Source organism: Bos indicus, chromosome 19 (genome assembly GCF_029378745.1).
Source record: "Bos indicus isolate NIAB-ARS_2022 breed Sahiwal x Tharparkar chromosome 19, NIAB-ARS_B.indTharparkar_mat_pri_1.0, whole genome shotgun sequence".
Classification (NCBI taxonomy): domain Eukaryota; kingdom Metazoa; phylum Chordata; class Mammalia; order Artiodactyla; family Bovidae; genus Bos; species Bos indicus.
This window is the reverse complement of record NC_091778.1, coordinates 45,303,245-45,321,388: the sequence shown is the minus strand read 5'-3', so window position 1 is coordinate 45,321,388 and position 18,144 is coordinate 45,303,245. Positions and strand designations below refer to the sequence as shown.

At 52.5% G+C, this 18,144-nt stretch overlaps 1 protein-coding gene across 1 annotated transcript; it reads left to right on the top strand.

Annotated features, from left to right (window-relative positions):
* Positions 1–224: 224 nt before the first annotated feature.
* On the top strand, positions 225–8,928 carry SLC4A1 (solute carrier family 4 member 1 (Diego blood group)). Its single transcript, XM_019980730.2, has 16 exons — positions 225–393; positions 486–621; positions 1,041–1,164; positions 1,318–1,399; positions 1,547–1,743; positions 2,211–2,421; positions 2,624–2,830; positions 2,979–3,127; positions 3,242–3,436; positions 4,532–4,705; positions 5,152–5,241; positions 5,749–5,915; positions 6,408–6,661; positions 7,721–7,890; positions 7,988–8,164; positions 8,848–8,928. The coding sequence occupies exons 1-16, from the start codon at positions 240–242 to the stop codon at positions 8,926–8,928; spliced, it is 2,568 nt and encodes an 855-aa protein (XP_019836289.2). The 5' UTR covers positions 225–239.
* The last annotated feature ends 9,216 nt before the right edge of the window (positions 8,929–18,144 follow it).

Below are 18,144 nucleotides of genomic sequence, written 5' to 3'. Positions count from 1 at the left end.
TCCCCACGTGTCACATCTTACTCTACACCCCCAGGTTGTAGCCCCTGACGGTCCCCTCTGAGCTCAGCCTCTGTCCTGAGTGCCCCAGGACCCTGGGCCTCTGACAAATACCCCTCAGGGCCTGCCAAGTGCCCACCGTGCCCTGGGCTTCCAGTGCCCCCCACAGCCCTGCCCTGGGCCTGAGGAACTAATTCAAGCCTGTGGGGCCGCAGGTGTGCGTGCAGCTGCGGGAACTGGTGATGGATGAAAAGAACCAAGAGATACAATGGATGGAAACAGCACGCTGGGTGGGGCTGGAGGAGAACCTGGGCAAAGACGGGAACTGGGGCCGCCCCCACCTGCCTTACCTCAACTTCTGGAGCCTCTTGGAGCTTCAGAAAGCCTTCGCCAAGGGTGGGTGAACCCTCTGCAGCTCTGCATGTAAAGCCTGCTGGGGGGAGGGGGGCGGGGCAGGGCCAGCCACCTCACCCCTCCACTGCCTGCAGGTACTGTCCTTCTGGATCTGCCAGGGAAATCCCTGGCTGAAGTGGCCAACCAGTTGCTGGACAGGTTTACCTTCGAGGGGCAGATCCAGCCAGACGACCAAGACAATCTGCTCCGGGTCCTGCTGCTGAAACACAGGTGCCCCTGCCTGCTGGGCCCTGGACCCCACACCCACAGGGCCTATCTCCCCAGCCCACCTGCCCCAAGATCTCTGCGGGAGCCCCTCCCCACCAGGCTGGGTCCCACTTTTCTTGCACCATGGCTCCTGCCTCCGACACCTTTCAGGCAGTGACCATGTCTCCATGCTCAGTTTTGGGGGCCACTGGTCCCCAGGGGGACAGACTCTTAAAGTCCCTCCCTCTATCCATTCTTCTGGCTCTACCTAGTCAGTTCAGACTGAGGCCACCCGCTTACAACCACAACATCCTTCGGAGGAGGCCGATTCTCCTTCCACCCCTAGGTCTCTCTAGTCTGACGCTAGTGAGTCCCAGTCTCCACTCTGCTAACAGCCCGGCCTGAGCAGCCTACTCAGCCCATGTCCACTGTGTGCCCTGCAGCCACGCCAGCGACATGGAGGCCCTGGGGGGTGTGAAGCCTGTGGTTGTGACACATTCTGGGGACCCTTCGGAGCCTCTGCTCCCACAGCATCCGTCACTGGAGACAGAGCTCTTCTGTGAACAGGTGAGGCTGTGCCGAGGCCATGTGAGGAGAGCCGGAAGGCCCTCAACCTGAATGTGGTTCTAAATGAGAGCGGGTGGGGGAAAGGGGGTGGGACACTCGGGTGTCCAGGGTCCGCAGTGGCCGAGGACTCTACTCACCACCTCCTCCCAACAGGGAGAGGGTAGCACAAGAGGGCACGCACCTGAAATTCTGGGAAAGAGTCCCCAGGACTGGGAGGCCACCCTGGTGCTTGTGGGTAAGTGGCCAGTGGGCTCCTTCCCTCATCCCTGCATACTACCTGCTTCCACCTCCTGCCCCTCCATAAGCCTGAACCTCACCAGCACTGCCCCATGCCCCCCACCTCCCCCACGGGCCTCAGCACCCCATTTTGTCCACCTGCCAGGCTGTGCCAGGTTCCTAAAGCGGCCAGTGCTGGGCTTTGTGAGGTTAAAGGAGCCGATGGAGTCGGAGCCAAAGCCAGAGGGGTCAGAGGAGCCGGCAGTGCCTGTGCGCTTTCTCATTGTGTTGCTGGGACCCGAGGGCCCCAACATCAACTACACCCAGCTGGGCAGAGCTGCCGCCACCCTCATGTCGGAGAGGGTGAGGAGGGGCCAGTGAGGGCGGGGGGAGCCGGGGGCCCTGGGTGGCAGGGGAGGTGTGGCTTACTTTAACATCACTAGTTTGGCCCGTTCCGTTGGATCTATCCTGTCTGCTCAGGGGGGTCCAGGCCCGTGTTCTGGCCTAGCCCTGCCTGATCAGGCCTGGTTTAGTCTGGCCCTCTCTGTCTTGGTTCTACCTGGTTAGGGCTGGCCTGGTCTGCTCTTGTTCCATCTGGTCTGCTACAAGCCACTTGGTTCACTTTAGTTCTTTCTGCTTTCCCCACTGAGGGCCCTGTCTACCCTTTCTCAGTAGAGAGTGGATGGGTGGAAGGACAGGGCAGGAAAAGCAGATCTCAGCTGGCAGGAGCTGGGTGAAAGGATTCTGATCCCCAGAGGCCTTGGCTGTGGACTCCTGTGGACCTGAATCCAGCAGGTCCTAGTGGCTCTGACCTTCTCTCCTGCCCTCAGGTGTTCTGGAATGACGCATACCTAGCCCAGAGCAAGGAGACGCTGGTCCAGTCCCTGGAGGGCTTTCTTGACTGCAGTCTGGTGCTGCCTCCCTTGGATGCCCCTTCTGAGAAGGCCCTGCTCAGTCTGGTGCCTGTGCAGAAAGAGCTGCTGAGAAGACGCTACCTGCCCAGCCCTGCCAAGCCCGACCCCAGTATCTTCAAGGACCTAGGTACCTGCCCTGCCCTGCCCAGCCCAAGTTTTTTTGAGCCCCCAGACCCCCAGCATAGCCCTGTGAGCCCCTGGCTCCCCTCTCCCTGTCCTCATCCCTTCCAGCCTCCCAGATGACCCCATTCCCATCAGGCATCTCCTCCTCGATTCCCCTCTCCCCTCACCTCCCCCTTCAATCCTCTGTGACATGGTCTCCACTACAGATGTGAAGAAAGGTCCAGGGGACACCCCAGAAGACCCTCTGCAACGGACAGGCAAGCTCTTCGGGGGACTGGTGCGTGACATCCGGCGCCGCTACCCCCGCTACCTGAGTGACATCACAGATGCCTTGAGCCCCCAGGTCCTGTCTGCCATCATCTTCATCTACTTTGCCGCCCTGACCCCCGCCATCACCTTCGGCGGCCTCCTGGGTCAGTGTCTCCATGTGTCCCACTAACCCTCACCTCTGACCCTCTGGCCTACGTATCAGCCCTGATTTTGCCCCGATCTGACACCTTGGACCCCTATGTCAGCTTACCCGTGAAATGATCTTGACCTTGACCACACCTCCACCCACAGGAGACAAGACCGAGAATATGATAGGGGTGTCGGAACTGCTCCTCTCCACTGCGTTGCAGGGCATCATCTTCTCCCTGCTGGGGGCTCAGCCCCTGCTCGTGTTGGGCTTCTCAGGACCCCTGCTTGTGTTTGAGGAAGCCTTCTACTCGGTAACTGTATTCTGGCCCCACTGTGACCCTGTAACTGGCCCCCAGCCCCACCTGCTTAACACATGGTGCCTGGGCCCATGTGTCTGACCCCAGCTCCCTCTGACCACCCTACAGTTCTGCCAGACTAACAACCTGGAGTACATTGTGGGCCGTGTGTGGATTGGCTTCTGGCTCATCCTGCTGGTGGTGCTGGTGGTGGCCTTCGAGGGCAGCTTTCTGGTCCGCTTCATCTCCCGCTACACCCAGGAGATTTTCTCCTTCCTCATCTCCCTCATCTTCATCTATGAGACCTTCTACAAGCTGGTCACGGTGAGGGCTGCAGGAGTGTTAGAGGCGTGAGCGTCTGTGTGTGTGTGTGTGTGACTGTGCACAAGCTATGTGACTGTGGGTGTCATTGCACTAGTGTCTATTTGGCATTTATGTGGCCATGTTTTCACGGAATGTGACTGTGACCACATCCATGTTGACACCAGCTGTCTGTGGGCTGGTATTCTCACCATGACTGTGCATGAGAGGGCCCTTCTGCATGCAACGGCCCATGTGTATAATCACAGACAGTGACTAATGGGCTTCCCTGGAGGCTCAGATGGTCAAGAATTTGCCTGCAATGCAGGAAACCCAGGTTTGATTCCTGGGTTGGGAAGATCCCCTGGAGAAGGGAATGGCCACCCACTCCAGTATTCTTACCTAGAGAATTCCATGGACAGAGGAGCCTGGTGGGTTACAGTCCATAGGGTCACAAAGAGCTGGCCACGACTTAGCACTTTCACGTGTGTGAGACTGAATGTTGGAGCGAGTAGGCATGGCATGGTAGCAGAGGTCCTGGGGGCTCTGGAGCCCCACCCTGCCGCTCCCTCTCCTGCTATCGCCCTTAAGAACCATAGGGCCTGCAGAGCACGTGCCCCGCCTCCTCAGCTCTGTCACCTTGAACTATGCCTACTTCTGGGTCTCCATTTTATATGGAGGAAGGGTGAACACTTTACGTCTACCCCTGATTCTGCTGGTTGATGGGTATTTCAGTTTTCAAGTCTTTGGAGCCCAAGTCTTTTTAGAAACTTCCTTGGCACTTGTTTCCTGCCCTCCAGCCTTCTCATGGTTCCCAGGCCCTGCTTGCATGTACACACACACACACACACACACAGACTCATTTCCTCCATGGTCTGCCCCACCCAAGCCTAGATTGGTCCTCAGTCCTGAAAACCAAGCTGTGGAATCCATTGCCTCTCTGTTTCCATGACAACTGAGGAATAAGATAGGTAGATGGATGATGGATTGGTGAATGGATGCTGAATAGAGAGATAAATGGTGAATACAGAGATGCATGGGATGGATGATGGATAGATAAATGATGGTTGGAGAATGGATGGATGGGAAGGAACAGGATGCCTTGGTTTTCTGCTGCAGATCTTCCAGGATCATCCACTGCAGAAGAACTATGACCACGATGTGCTGACAACACCCAAACCTCAGGCCGCCCTGCCCAACACAGCCCTCCTCTCTCTTGTGCTCATGGCTGGTACCTTCTTCCTCGCCATGATGCTGCGCAAGTTCAAGAACAGCTCCTACTTCCCTGGCAAGGTCAGCACACCCTCCCCACCTGTCCTTGCTTTTACTGCCTCATCCAACTCCAAGGCACTCGCCTCAGCTTTCCCAGTGCCATCATTTCCCCTTCTTACCCTAGATTCCCATTTCCAATTCCAAGCTCTGCTGGCCCCCTCATCACGTAGGATTTTACCCTTGAGACAATCCCTTTCTCAGCACATCCAGGCTGAGGACCCAAGTGGGGAGCCAAGGATAGTTCTTTGAAGGGGGTGGAGAAGCTGTGGGGCCAGGGTGCAGCTGGGCCAGGGGGACAAGAAAGGAGGCAGGTATGTAGAGGCACAGGACAGGTCATTAGATGTTGATGGACCCCCTGAGAAGAGTGGGTGCCTCCTGGTGAAGATGGGGCAGGAGTGGGGCCACGTGGAAGGTGGGAGGTGGGACGCCACTGGGCACTGACCGCTGGCCCCTCCACCTGCCCTCAGCTGCGACGATTCATTGGGGACTTCGGGGTTCCTATCTCTATCCTGATCATGGTCATGGTGGATGCCCTCATCCAGGACACCTACACCCAGGTGACCCTCTCTCCCCACCCCGCCACTTTATTTCGTTCCCCCAGCATGCCCCCTCCCCCAAACCGCTTTCCCACACCTGAAGCCAGCTAGAACTACCCGTCCCCTATCCCTGCCTCCCCTGGGAGCCCCGTGTTCTTCCCACAGCCCCTCAGGACCCCTCTGGCTGCAGCAAGGGCCTGGGTCAGGTGGCCTCCTTTTACTTCTTAATCCAGGGTGATAGGAAAGGATCTGCTTTGGAGCCCAGGCTGTCCTGACTTTGAATCTCAGTTTTGCCACCAAATAGCTGTGCGATGCAGAGCCAGCTACATAACTTCTCTGATCCTGTTTCCTCATCCATAAAGTAGGGAATGAGAAAATGTATGTAAAGGGCCTAGTGCAGTTATGGAGTACAAAGTAGATGCTCAATATAAGTAAGTTCCCAAGTGCCCAGGACCCTGGCTCCTTCGGTCCCCACCTTTCCCCATCCTCCTACCCCCAAGTGTTCTCACCAGCATTCTCATCCCACAGAAACTCAGTGTACCTGAAGGCCTCTCTGTATCTAACCCCACGGAGCGAGACTGGCTTATCCACCCACTAGGCATACGTGTCGAATTTCCCATCTGGATGATGTTTGCTTCTGCCCTGCCTGCCCTGCTGGTCTTTATTCTCATCTTCCTTGAGTCCCAGATCACCACGTAAGAGCCAGGGTGGGATGGGGCCTGGGAGGGTCGGAGGCAGAGAAAGGGACAAGCTCCAAGCAGACAAGGGACTAAGCGCTCAGAGGAATGATGGGCGGGCAGGGGCAGGTCCAGATTTTGTGGGACCTGACATGACATTATTTGAGGGGTGCTTTTTAAGAAAAAGAATATAAAATGAAAACTGTAAAATTAGGTGCTGGATCTTGGAAAGGGCCTGCACTGGTGAGGTTTTCTGAAGTGTACGCTTCTTCAGTTTCTGAGTAGAACTGCTGGCGGGTGTTTGTGGCGATGAGGAAGACCTTTCTGCTCTTAGAGTCTCTACTGTCAAGACGGGGTGGGGGTTGAGGGGTGGAGCATGGAACTCCAAGGGAGAAGGGCAACGAAGGACAAACTAAAGTAGAGGGACCCAAGTCTGGGGAAGAAAAGAGGGGTGAAGGGCGGTTGGGGTGAAGGAGAGCCCTGCTTACTCCCCACCTTCCACACCCCCAGGCTGATCATCAGTAAACCGGAGCGCAAGATGGTCAAGGGCTCTGGCTTCCACCTGGACCTGCTGCTGATCATAGGCATGGGTGGGGTGGGTGCCATCTTTGGGATGCCCTGGCTCAGCGCCACTACGGTGCGCACTGTCACCCATGCCAATGCCCTCACTGTCATGAGCAAGGACAGCACTCCAGGGGCTGTATCCCAGATTCAGGGAGTCAAGGAACAGCGGATCAGTGGACTTCTGGTCGCTGTGCTCGTGGGTGAGTGAAGACTGGCCACACTCTCCAAACTTTCCACCACCCTGCTGGCTCTGCCCCTTAGCATCCAGTGTCCCTCCAGTCCTGGCCCTGCAGCCAGGTCTCCCCAAACACCCACTGCCCACATCTTCCTAGAGTCAATTATTCACATGAGGGAATTCTGGAGGAAATACCCCAGGCACTGAGATGGGCATTTGTGCAGGGCATGTGGGGGGACCACTTGCTAGAAACTTCTCTAGACAAGACCCTGCAGTCAGAGCTTCGCCAACAGTTCAATGACCTGTGATTCCAGCCCTGACTGGCTGCTGACCAGGCATCCCATCTCATCTCTGGGCCTCAAGTTTCTCTGTCTGCACCAAGAGAGGGTTCATTAGATGCCCGAGGTCTCCCCAGCTCAGCCACTCTGTGACTGATACAAAAAGCAGGGCTCCTGGAGCAGGGGATGGTTGAGGTGAAGACAGAGGGTCAGGGGTCTGAGTTCTGGAGCAGCCCAGAGTCCAACGGGCTCCGTGTGTGGGCAGCGCCATGGTCACTGTTGGAGAGGCCAGGGAAGCTTCCTGAAGGAGGCGAAGTTGATGTTAGCTGGAGGAGACCTGGGATTTGGGTAGGTGGAGGGTGATGGAGGCATTCTGGACTGGGGTAGGAGGAAAGGTGGGCTTCTCTGACCTCCGTAACTCCCTCGATTAAAGGAGTAGGCTATGACTCAGGCAGGCAGGAGTTTGTCTCCCTGCTCTGCACTTAGTAGCTGTGTAGCCTTAGGTAAGTTGCTTCCCCTCTCTGCGTCTGTTTCCTCACCTGTAAAATGGGGATAACATCTATCAATAGGATCTAGGGAGTTCCCTGGCCATCGAGTGATTAGGACTCGGCACTCTCATGGCTGTGGGCTCAGGCTCAAGTCCCTGGTAGAGGAACTGAGATTTCACAAGCCATGTGGCATGGCCAAAAAAAAAAAAGAGGATCCACAGAAGGAGTTCCATATAATCCCTGTGATTTCGTTCCTCAGCCCCTGCTGGTGCCGATCCTTGATCCTTGGGGGCTAAGAGCGCGTGGTTCTCCCCGCAGGCGTGTCCATCCTCATGGGACCCGTCCTCCGCCACATCCCCCTGGCGGTGCTCTTCGGCATCTTCCTCTACATGGGGGTCACATCCCTCAGTGGCATCCAGTTGTTTGACCGCGTCTTGCTTTTGTTGAAGCCGCGCAAGTACTATCCAGAAGTGCCCTACGCCAGGAGGGTATGCGGCTGTCTTGGATGCCCAGGTTGGGGTGGGGTGGGGTGGGGGGTCTGGGTGCCCAGGCCGGGCAGGCGATGACCCCAGCCTCTGCCCGCAGGTGAAAACCTGGCGCATGCACTTGTTCACGATCACCCAGATTGTCTGCCTGGTGGTGCTGTGGGTAGTGAGGAGCATCAAACAAATCTCACTGGCCCTCCCCTTCGTCCTCATCCTCACGGTGCCCCTACGCCGCTTCCTGCTACCATTCATTTTCCGGGACATGGAGCTCAAGCTTGTGAGTCTCTGCTTCCACCCCTGTCTTCCTCACGCATTCCCTCTGACCAGAGGGCACAACTCCAGGCAGAGGGCAGAGAGGGGTCATCAGTGGCGCTGGGAGAATGTGGGAGGGGGAGGGGTCTAGGAACTAAGGAAGGCAGAAGAGCGCCATGATCAAGGCCTGGGTATCCTGCCTGCCTCCTCATCCCAGCCCTGCCATGTCCTGGGGGGTGACCTGGAGCAAGTGGCCTCGTTGCTCTGTACCTCAGGCATCCTCCCCTGGAAAGAGAGGAACAGTGACAGGGCTGGTGAGAGGGCTAGGAGGCTCACGGGATGCGTTGCTTGTGGGTTGTCCTGACCACTGAGCGGTTAGCCCTTGGTCTTCCAAACCATCTGGCCAGTCACTCCTCCCAGAATGCTTCCACGACGTGACACAGGTCACTGCAGCACTGCCCACATGAAGGGGTCTCCTGCCTGCCTTCTGGAGGCCCTCCCCCACCAGGGACCAGATTCCCGGGCGTTCCTAACCCTGAGGAAACTCCTCATTTAGACCATCCCTAGGGGATGAAAGGACAGGATGGGAGACTTGACCCAGGTTCAGGGAGAGACAGGCTCTGCTGACTCCAGAAGCGCCTCCGTGCAGTGGGGAGGGCTCACGTGGCCCCTCAGCCGCTCACCCTCTGTCCTTCCTTCTTCCCACAGCTGGATGCTGATGATGTCAAACTGAACTTGGATGAGCAGAATGGTCAGGATGAATACGATGAGGTGGCCATGCCTGTGTGAGGGGAGAGCGTGGGCCCCAGAGCCCCCTCCACCATTGCACTTCCCCGTTCTCCCAAGAAAAGCAGAAGTTCCTGGGCACCTCATGGACTCCCAGGTGCCCGGTGGGCAGCAGTTGAAGTCCCGGGGACATGGGTCGGGGAAGGAAGGGGTGTCTAGGAAGCTTTGCATGAAGGGTAGACTGGCTTTTCTGGATGGAAATGACCAGTGGGGCCCAAAGTAGAGGATTCGCTGTGCAGCCCCTCCTGGGCCACACTGCTACCTGAGGGTCCTGGCCTGGAAGACTGAAATCTAAGTCCTACCTCCTCAAGGCACAGACAGCGGCAGTAACAAGGTGGGAGTTGGTGGGGGGTGGGGGGGGATTCAAAATCCTGCTTGCTATATAACCCTGGGGAAGTCCCTGGATCTCTCCAGCCTCTGCTTCCTTATCTGTAAAGTGGGTATATTGATAATCCTACCCACATTACAGGATGGTCTCTGAGCACCAAAGATAAATGTGAAAAAAGGGCTCTGTAAAATCTGAACAGACTATTAGACAATAGTCATCACTCTTCAAGCCTGCCCAAGGTTACCCAGCTCCTGAGCCATGCAGCTGGAATTTGACCTCTGAGACCAGAGTCTACTTCAGTCAGCCACCTTTCCAGGCTTAGAGATGTGCCTGCTGGTCCCTCTCTTCCCCTTCTCCGCTCGTACTGGGACCCTCTTCCTCTGGGCGGAGGAGGTATCTTGGTAACAGCAAGGATCAGGTGAGGATAAAGTCAGGGCTGGGACTCAGGACTCCTGAGTACTTGCTCTCTCTCCCATGCTCTCATTCATTCACTCATTCATTCATTCCACAAACATATACCAAAGGCCCTGGACCCTGTGGCCACAGAGGTTACTGAGACAAGACCTTGCCCTGGGGTTGGGGGTGGGGGCAGTGTACAGTCTTCTTGATTTGGAGGCGGGTGGGAAGAGGACGAGAAGATAGGGAGGAGATGGGAAAGGGGAGAGAGGGAGGTTTGTAATTTATACCTTGTATATTCTCAGAGCTTTCATTGTACTTCACCTACGCACATGTACACGCATACACACATACCCTGATTAAAGGCCCGCTGTCCTCAACTCCACTTGAACCAAATCTTGGAGAGAATCCCAATTCGACCAACTGGGGTAGGAGACAGTGGTAGCTGCAGAATATGGGCAAAATCTTTTTTTTTTTTTTTTTTACAAAAGAAAAATATAAAGAGTTGAAAGAACTGGAAGCAGTGAGAGATGGTTGAAACTGGGGATCCGGGTGTGACAGAAAAGACAGGAGGCTAAGAGAGGACTCTCGGGTACCTCTTGAAGGCTGACAGCTGCTTCCCACCACTTCACTGTTCTATGCCTCAGTTTTCTCATCTGTAAAATGGGGACGATAATGGTACCTACTTTGTAGGATCATTATAAGGATTAAAGGAGACAGTGCCTGTAAAGTGATTGCTTAGCGCAGACCCCTAAGCAAGAGTTTGGCACAGTTAGCCACTGGTCTTGTTATTCTGAATGGGATGTCCCTGTTCCCACCCTCTGCTCCTTGATCACTGCCAAGTGGAAAAAGTCACTCTGCTAGCATCCTTCCCCTTGATGGTGGGAAATAGGTTTTACTAATAAATGCATATATGGTAGAGTGAAGACTGTGCTGGAATTCCCCTCCCAGAGCTGGGGGAGTCCCAGGGATCTGGGCTGGATGAGGTCGACAAGGAATATATGCTGTGGAGCTGGGGCAGGGCTGTGGCCCTGGGAGGAGGGGGGAGGGGGGCAAGGTGGGCTGGGCTGGGGGAGGGGAGTGGCACTAGAGTTAGGGGAGAGGCAGGGCTGGTGGGGAGGGCCAGCACCCAGTGAGGGAGTGAAAGAGCAAAGGAAGACAAGTTTATGCCCCGATAGCCCGCCTCTGCAAAATAAGCAAGACCCATGGAGGTGGGGAGAGGGACTTTCCAGGGGCCTTGCCCTCTGCCCCTTGAACAGTGAACCCCAAGTCCCTTTGGGCCTGTTAGCCTCCTAGCTGGGACTCATCAGGCTGGACAGCACCTCTAAGGGAAATTTCCAGAGAGAGACTCCCCTGGTGGTCCAGTGGCTAAGACTCCTAGCTCCCAATACAGGGGGGTCCAAGTTTGATCCCTGCTCAGAGAACTAGATCCTGCGTGTCACAACTGAGACCCAGAGCACCAAATAAATAAAAAGAAAAAGAAAAGAAAAAAAAAAAAATGCCAGAGAGAAAATGCAATTTGCCATGGGTCATAGAAGAACAGCATCTCTTGACCACCTTCTCACTAGCCCCCAACTGTGATCCCCGTGGAGGCTCTGTCCCCTCCCCTCCCCCAGCCACTTCCAGCAATTCCAGAGGGCTGCTGGGTCAGGGGTTACCCATCCCTGGAAAGGAAGATGCTAAGACATAATCCCTCCCCACCCCACCCCCACAGCCCTCCAACCTTCCCAAGAGAGGTCAGCGCAGGGTTGGGCCGCCTGGCTTCCTTCCCCGGATCTATATTTACATGCTGCCTATCCCCAGCTGACTCCTCCCAGGCTGGCCAGAGCGGCTGCCAAAGGGCCAGAGTGCTGCTGTGACCCCAGGGATAGTGGTCACAGGCACTCCTCTCCAACACACAGCAGCTTCAGGTCCCACAGGCCTGCCCAGTCCCTGGGGCTTGCCAGAGACCCACCCCCACCCCCACAACGGGAATACCACAAAAATCAATCAGGAGCCAACTTTCTGCCTGGCCCGAGACCTCACCCACCCCACCCCCTACATTTCCTGCCTTCTCTCCTCACAGATGCCCTGCCCCCATGCCTGCACTTCCTCTCAGGAAAACTACCTCAACGTGAATTAACTGCCATAATGAGGTCTACTGTGTGAACACAAACTAACCTAACCCTTACCCACTCCTGGTAAGGGAATAATGCCACAGAATCCAGAAGCTTTATACCTTGCAGAACGGTTGATGAAAGTAAAAAACTAGAAAGAGCCCAAATACTCAGCAGTAGGAGGGCTGTTAGTAAATTACAGGGAGTTACATCAATATAATGGACTATTAGGCAGGCCCTAAAAATAATGGGCTTCCCTGGTGGCTCAGATGGTAAAGCATCTGTCTGCAATGCAGAAGACCCGGGTTCAGTCCCTGGATTAGGAAGATCCCCTGGAGAAGTCAATGGCACCCCACTCCAGTACTCTTGCCTGGAAAATCCCATGGATAGAGGAGCCTGGTAGGCTACAGTCCATGGGGTCGCAAAGAGTCGGACATGACTAAGTGACTTCACATTCATTCATTCAAAAATAATGATGATGATGAAGAATCGATTGGATCAGCTTGGTACAGTCACGGGATCCTGAGACCACGCTGTTTGAAATTCCAGCTAAGAACCACATTCCTGGGCTCAGTTTTCTGCATCTGTAAAATGGAGACCAGGACATGGGACTGACCTCACTCACAATGTTTCTGAGAGGATGAATTGAGATTACACACCAGTGAGTCCTAGCTCAGTGCTGGCGCTCAGTAAGCAGAAGGGCATTCCTGTTTCTAAGGGAGGCATATGGTGATGTGGCCGTCATGGTGACAGCCAGGTGGAAAAGTAAGGTGGGCACAGGAAGAAGGGGAGAGGCTTAGACAGAAATAGTTAAAATGCCATAGTGGTAGAGGTATAGGGGGTATCAATTTCTTTCTGTTTTTTTTTTAATTGTTTGTTTTTGGCTGTGTTGGGTCTTCGTTGCTGTGTGCAGGCTTTCTCTAGTTGCAGCGAGTGGAGGGTCTATTCTCTAGATGTGGTGTGAGGGCTTCTCATTGTAGTGGCTTCTCTTGTTTCAGAGCAGGGGCTCTGGGACTCAGGGGCCGAGTTGCCCCGAGGCATGAGGGACCATCCCAGACGGGGATCTGGCAGGCAGATTGTTAACCACAGGACCACCAGGAAAGTCCTCCTCCTTCTATTGGACTTTAGGTGCAAAAGGTTAAGTTAATTATCCTCCTGAGGACAAATGGGATTTTCATTGATCACTCTTGTTTTCTTTCTTCTGTCCTTCCTTCCCCTTTGTCTTCATTTTCTACTTGAAAAAAAAAAAAAGGAAACCATGGCAGGTTTAAAAAAAATAATAAATTTGTTTATTTTTATGGCTGTGTTGGGTTTTAGTTGCAGCACAAAGAATCTTCATTGCAGCACATGGACTCTCTACTTGTGTGTGCTCAGGCTTAGTTGCCTCGCTGCATGTGGGATCTTAGTTCCCAACCAGGGATTAAAACTGCGCCTCCTGCACTGGAAGCGTGGTGTCGTAACCACTGAATCGTCAAGGACTATGTGAACATAGTCTTGAAAATATGTATCAAAATTGATGCTATTTTGTTTTACTATGAAATGTTTAATACATACACAAAAAAAGAGACAATAGTACAACCCCCGGTATATTCATCTCTCAGACTCAAAACTTATCAAGATTTTACCTTAAAATCTTGCTTCAATCCCTGCCTGCAACACATTTGTTTCACCTTTTTCCCCTCTGCTGAACCACTAGAAAGTAAATTTCATACATTGTGCCATTTTACCCTATATTTTTCAGCGATGCATCCCCCCAACATTATACATTTTCTTGCCCAACTGCACCACCATCATCCCTGTCCAATCCAGAACCAAATTTCTCAGTGTCTGTTTTCAGTTGGTTTGGGGGGTGTGTGTGAGTGTGTTTGTGTATGTGTTGGGCTGCACCCTCAGTTCAGTTCAGTTGCTCAGTCGTGTCCGACTTGTTGCGACCCCATGAATCTCAGCACGCCAGGCCTCCCTGTCCATCACCAACTCCTAGAGATCACTCAAACTCATGTCCATCGAGTCGGTGATGCCATCCAGCCATCTCATCCTCTGTCGTCCCCTTCTCCTCCTGTCCCCAATCCCTCCCAGCATCAGGGTCTTTTCCAGTGAGTCAACTCTTCACATGAGGTGGCCAAAGTATTGGAGCTTCAGCTTTAGCAACAGTCCTTCCAATGAACATCCAGGACTAATCTCCCCTAGGATGCGCTGGTTGGAACTCCTTGTAGTCCAAGGGACTCTCAAGAGTCTTCTCCAACACCACAGTTCAAAAGCATCAATTCTTTGGCTCTCAGCTTTCTTCACAGTCCAACTCTCACATCCATACATGGCCACTGGAAAAATCATAGCCTTGACTAGACGAACCTTTGTTGGCAAAGTAATGTCTCAGCTTTTGAATATGCTATCTAGGTTGGTCATAACTTTCCTTCCAAGGAGTAAGCATATTTTAATTTCATGGCTGCAATCACCATCTGCACTGATTTTGGAGCCCAAAAAAATAAAGTCTGACACTGTTTCCACTGTTTCCCCATCTATTTCCCATGAAGTGATAGGACCAGATGCCATGATCTTAGTTTTCTGAATGTTGAGCTTTAAGCCAACTTTTTCACTCTTCTCTTTCACTTTCATCAAGAGGCTTTTTAGTTCCTCTTCACTTTCTGCCATAAGGGTAGTGTCATCTGCATATCTGAGGTTATTGATATTTCTCCCAGCAATCTTGATTCCAGCTTGTGCTTCTTCTAGCCCAGCGTTTCTCATGATGTACTCTGCATATAAGTTAAATAAGCAGGGTGACAATATACAGCCTTGACGAACTCCTTTTCCTATCTGGAACCAGTCTGTTGTTCCGTGTCCAGTTCTAACTGCTGCTTCCTGACCTGCATACAGGTTTCTCAAGAGGCAGGTCAAGTGGTCTCGTATTCCCATCTCTTTCAGAATTTCCCACAGTTTATTGTGATCCACACAGTCAAAGGCTTTGGCATGGTCAATAAGGCAGAAATAGATGTTTTTCTGGAACTGTCTTGCTTTTTCCATGATCCAGCAGATGTTGACAATTTGATCTCTGGTTCCTCTGCCTTTTCTGAATCCAGCTTGAACATCTGGAAGTTCATGGTTCATGTATTGCTGAAGCCTGGCTTGGAGAATTTTGAGCATTACTTTACTAGCGTGTGAGATGAGTGCAATTGTGCGGTAGTATGAGCATTCTTTGGCATTGCCTTTCTTTGGAATTGGAATGAAAACTGACCTTTTCCAGTCCTGTGGCCACTGCTGAGCTTTCCAAATTTGCTGGCATATTGAGTGCAGCACTTTCACAGCATCATCTTTCAGGATTTGAAATAGCTCAACTGAAATTCCATCACCTCCACTAGCTTTGTTTGTAGTGATGCTTTCTAAGGCCCACTTGACTTCACATTCCAGGATGTCTGGCTCTAGGTCAGTGATCACACCATCGTGATTATCTGGGTCGTGAAGCTCTTTTTTGTACAGTTCTCCTGTGTATTCTTGCCACCTCTTCTTAATATCTTCTGCTTCTGTTAGGCCCATACCATTTCTGTCCTTTATCGAGCCCATCTTTTCATAAAATGTTACTTTGGTATGTCTAATTTTCTTGAAGAGATCTCTAGTCTTTCCCATTCTGTTGTTTTCCTCTATTTCTTTGCATTGATCGCTGAGGAAGGCTTTCTTATCTCTCCTTGCTATTCTTTGGAACTCTGCATTCAGATGCTTATAACTTTCCTTTTCTCCTTTGCTTTTTGCTACTCTGGGCTACAAATGCTGTGCTTGCCCAGCTTCAAGTCTAAAGAAGGAGTCTGGAGTCAGCAATAGGCACATCAGTGGTTTAATGGATGGGGGAGCTTACGTGTCTGAAGCAAAGTCCTAGAGCAATACCCTACCATGTATAGTGGACAGTAAGTAAGACTTGGCTGCAGTCTTTGTTCCAGTGGGGAAGAGGAGATTGCCAATTGTGGGGGGAATTGATATCTGGTTTGTCATTAGTTAAGGACTTCCCTGGTGGCTTAGACAGTAAAACGTCTTGCTAACAATGCAGGAGACCTGGGTTCAATCCCTGGATCGGGGAGATCCTCTGGAGAAGGAAATGGCAACCCACTCCAGTACTTTTGCCTGGAAAATCCAATGGATGGAGAAGCGTGGTGGGCTACAGTCCATGGGGTCGCAAAGAGTCAGACACGACTGAGCGACTTCACTTGTCATTAGTTACCAGGGAAACCAGCAGAGAGGCATGCCCCTCACCACCCGTTTGATAAGCTATCACTAGCTGGGTTCTGGGGCAAGTATGTAGGAAGGTCAATCATGTAAATAGGGTGCAAGTGAAGCAGGCACTGGTCGGGCAGGGGATGTACCCAAGGCAAGAGAACAGCCATCTTGAGTCGCCTGGCCACACAGTGTGTGTATCTCTATACATTACTGTTGATGGGGCTCTCAAGGCAAGAACACTGAAGTGGTTTGCCATTCCCTTCTCCAGTGGACCATTGCCACTCCCCTGACTCCAGTGGTGTTTTGTTAGAACTCTCCACCATGACCCGTCCGTCTTGGGTGGCCCTACATGGCATGGTTCATAGTTTCATTGAGTTAAACAAGGCTGTGATGGACAGGGAAGCCTAGTGTGCTGCAGTCCATGGGGTTGCAAAGAGTCGGACACGACTGAGCGACTGAACTGAACTGGTCTCTATACATTACCAGCACTGTGTTCTAGGCCTTGTTCTGCTGGTCCTCCCTTCACCCAGCATTATGGTTTTAAGATCCAGTCAGGTTGCCCTGTGAACACTGAGGTGTTTTCATCGCTGTGGGGGCAACCCCGCACTTTGGCCTCTCCACTATCCCAGAGAGGGACATCTGACTACACCCAACTCCCTTCCAACAAGCAGTGCTGCGGTGCACACCCTCAGCCCTGTTCACCTATGGATCCAGTGACATCTCTCTGGGTTATATACGTAGAAACTAGGAGTGGACTTGCTAGGTCATAAGCTGTACATATATGTCTCCCTTTGACTAAGTACAGACATAGTTTTCTCCTCAGTGTCTGCCCCCGTGCGCACTCCCACACACAGAGCAGAAGGTTCCTGTATTCTCATATGACTGATGTTATCCAGCTGTCTGAGTTTTCCTACCCTGACTGAGGTATTATCTCATTGTTGTTTTATTTGCATTTGTCTGGTCACTCACTAAAGAGTTTGAGCATCTCTGCGCTTGATGATTAGTCTTTCACATTTCCTCTTACGTAAACAGTCTTTTTATATCAGTGTGTTATATTTCTATTGATGTCTTTTTGGAGGCTGATTTGCAGGAGATCTGAAAGAGTCTATCCTTTGTTAGTTTTGGACCTTGCAAATATATTTTCCCATTTTGTCATCTCTCTCTCAGCTTTGTCCATGTCATTGAACAGAAGTCTTTAATTTTGATGTAATTAAATATACACAAGAGGAAGAGTCTGGATTTGATTCAGTAGGCACTAGGAAGTCATTGCAAGTTCTAGAACTGCGGATGCCATGATTAAAGTGATTTACTTGGAAGCTATATACAGGAGGAGTTGCCTGAAAACAGGTAAATTGGGAATCTTTCCAGGTAGATGAGTCAATAGCAGAGGCAGGTGGATGCCTTCCCAACCCTCACAGGACTTCTGGTCCACATGGGAGTCAGGGTTCAAGAGTGATCTGATTCTACAGGGAATGCTGGGAGCAGAGGAGACTGGGGTTTGGCAAGGCTACCTGGAAACATTTACTCTGACTCCTGAGGAAAAGTAAGAGCTGGGCCAGAGATGCTGCTGCTGCTGCTAAGTCACTTCAGTAGTGTCTGACTCTATGTGACCCTATAGATGGCAGCCCACCAGGCTCCCCCATCCCTGGGATTCTCCAGGCAAGAACACTGGAGTGGGTTGCCATTTCCTTCTCCAGTGCATGAAAGTGAAAAGTGAAAGTGAAGTCGCTCAGTCGTGCCGGACCCTCAGCAACCCCATGGACTGCAGCCTACCAGGCTCCTCCGTCCATGGGATTTTCCAGGCAGGAGTACTAGAGTGGGGTGCCATTGCCTTCTCTGGGGCCAGAGATGAGAGAGGGGAAATATCTTGAGAGAGTAAGAATCTGGAGAATGGAAAACATTGAGACATAATCTGAAGATAAAGTGGGTGAAATTTGCTCAACAAAATCAAGTCACATGATGGAAAGCCTGCTGGGTTGGCAGGCCACATGGTGACCTCAAAAAATTGTTTCTTTCCCAGGCACCTGGGCCCAAAGCCAGGTGACAGGAGGTGAGGAAGACGGGCTGATAAGCAAGAGAAGCAGAAGGTAGAAGCCACAGTCTGGGAGCTTGGCAGGATGGGACAGGCAGAGATCTCCCTTTCTTCTGAGATGGACCAGAGAATGCTTTGCAGGCTGGGAGGACACATTTGCAGGCACC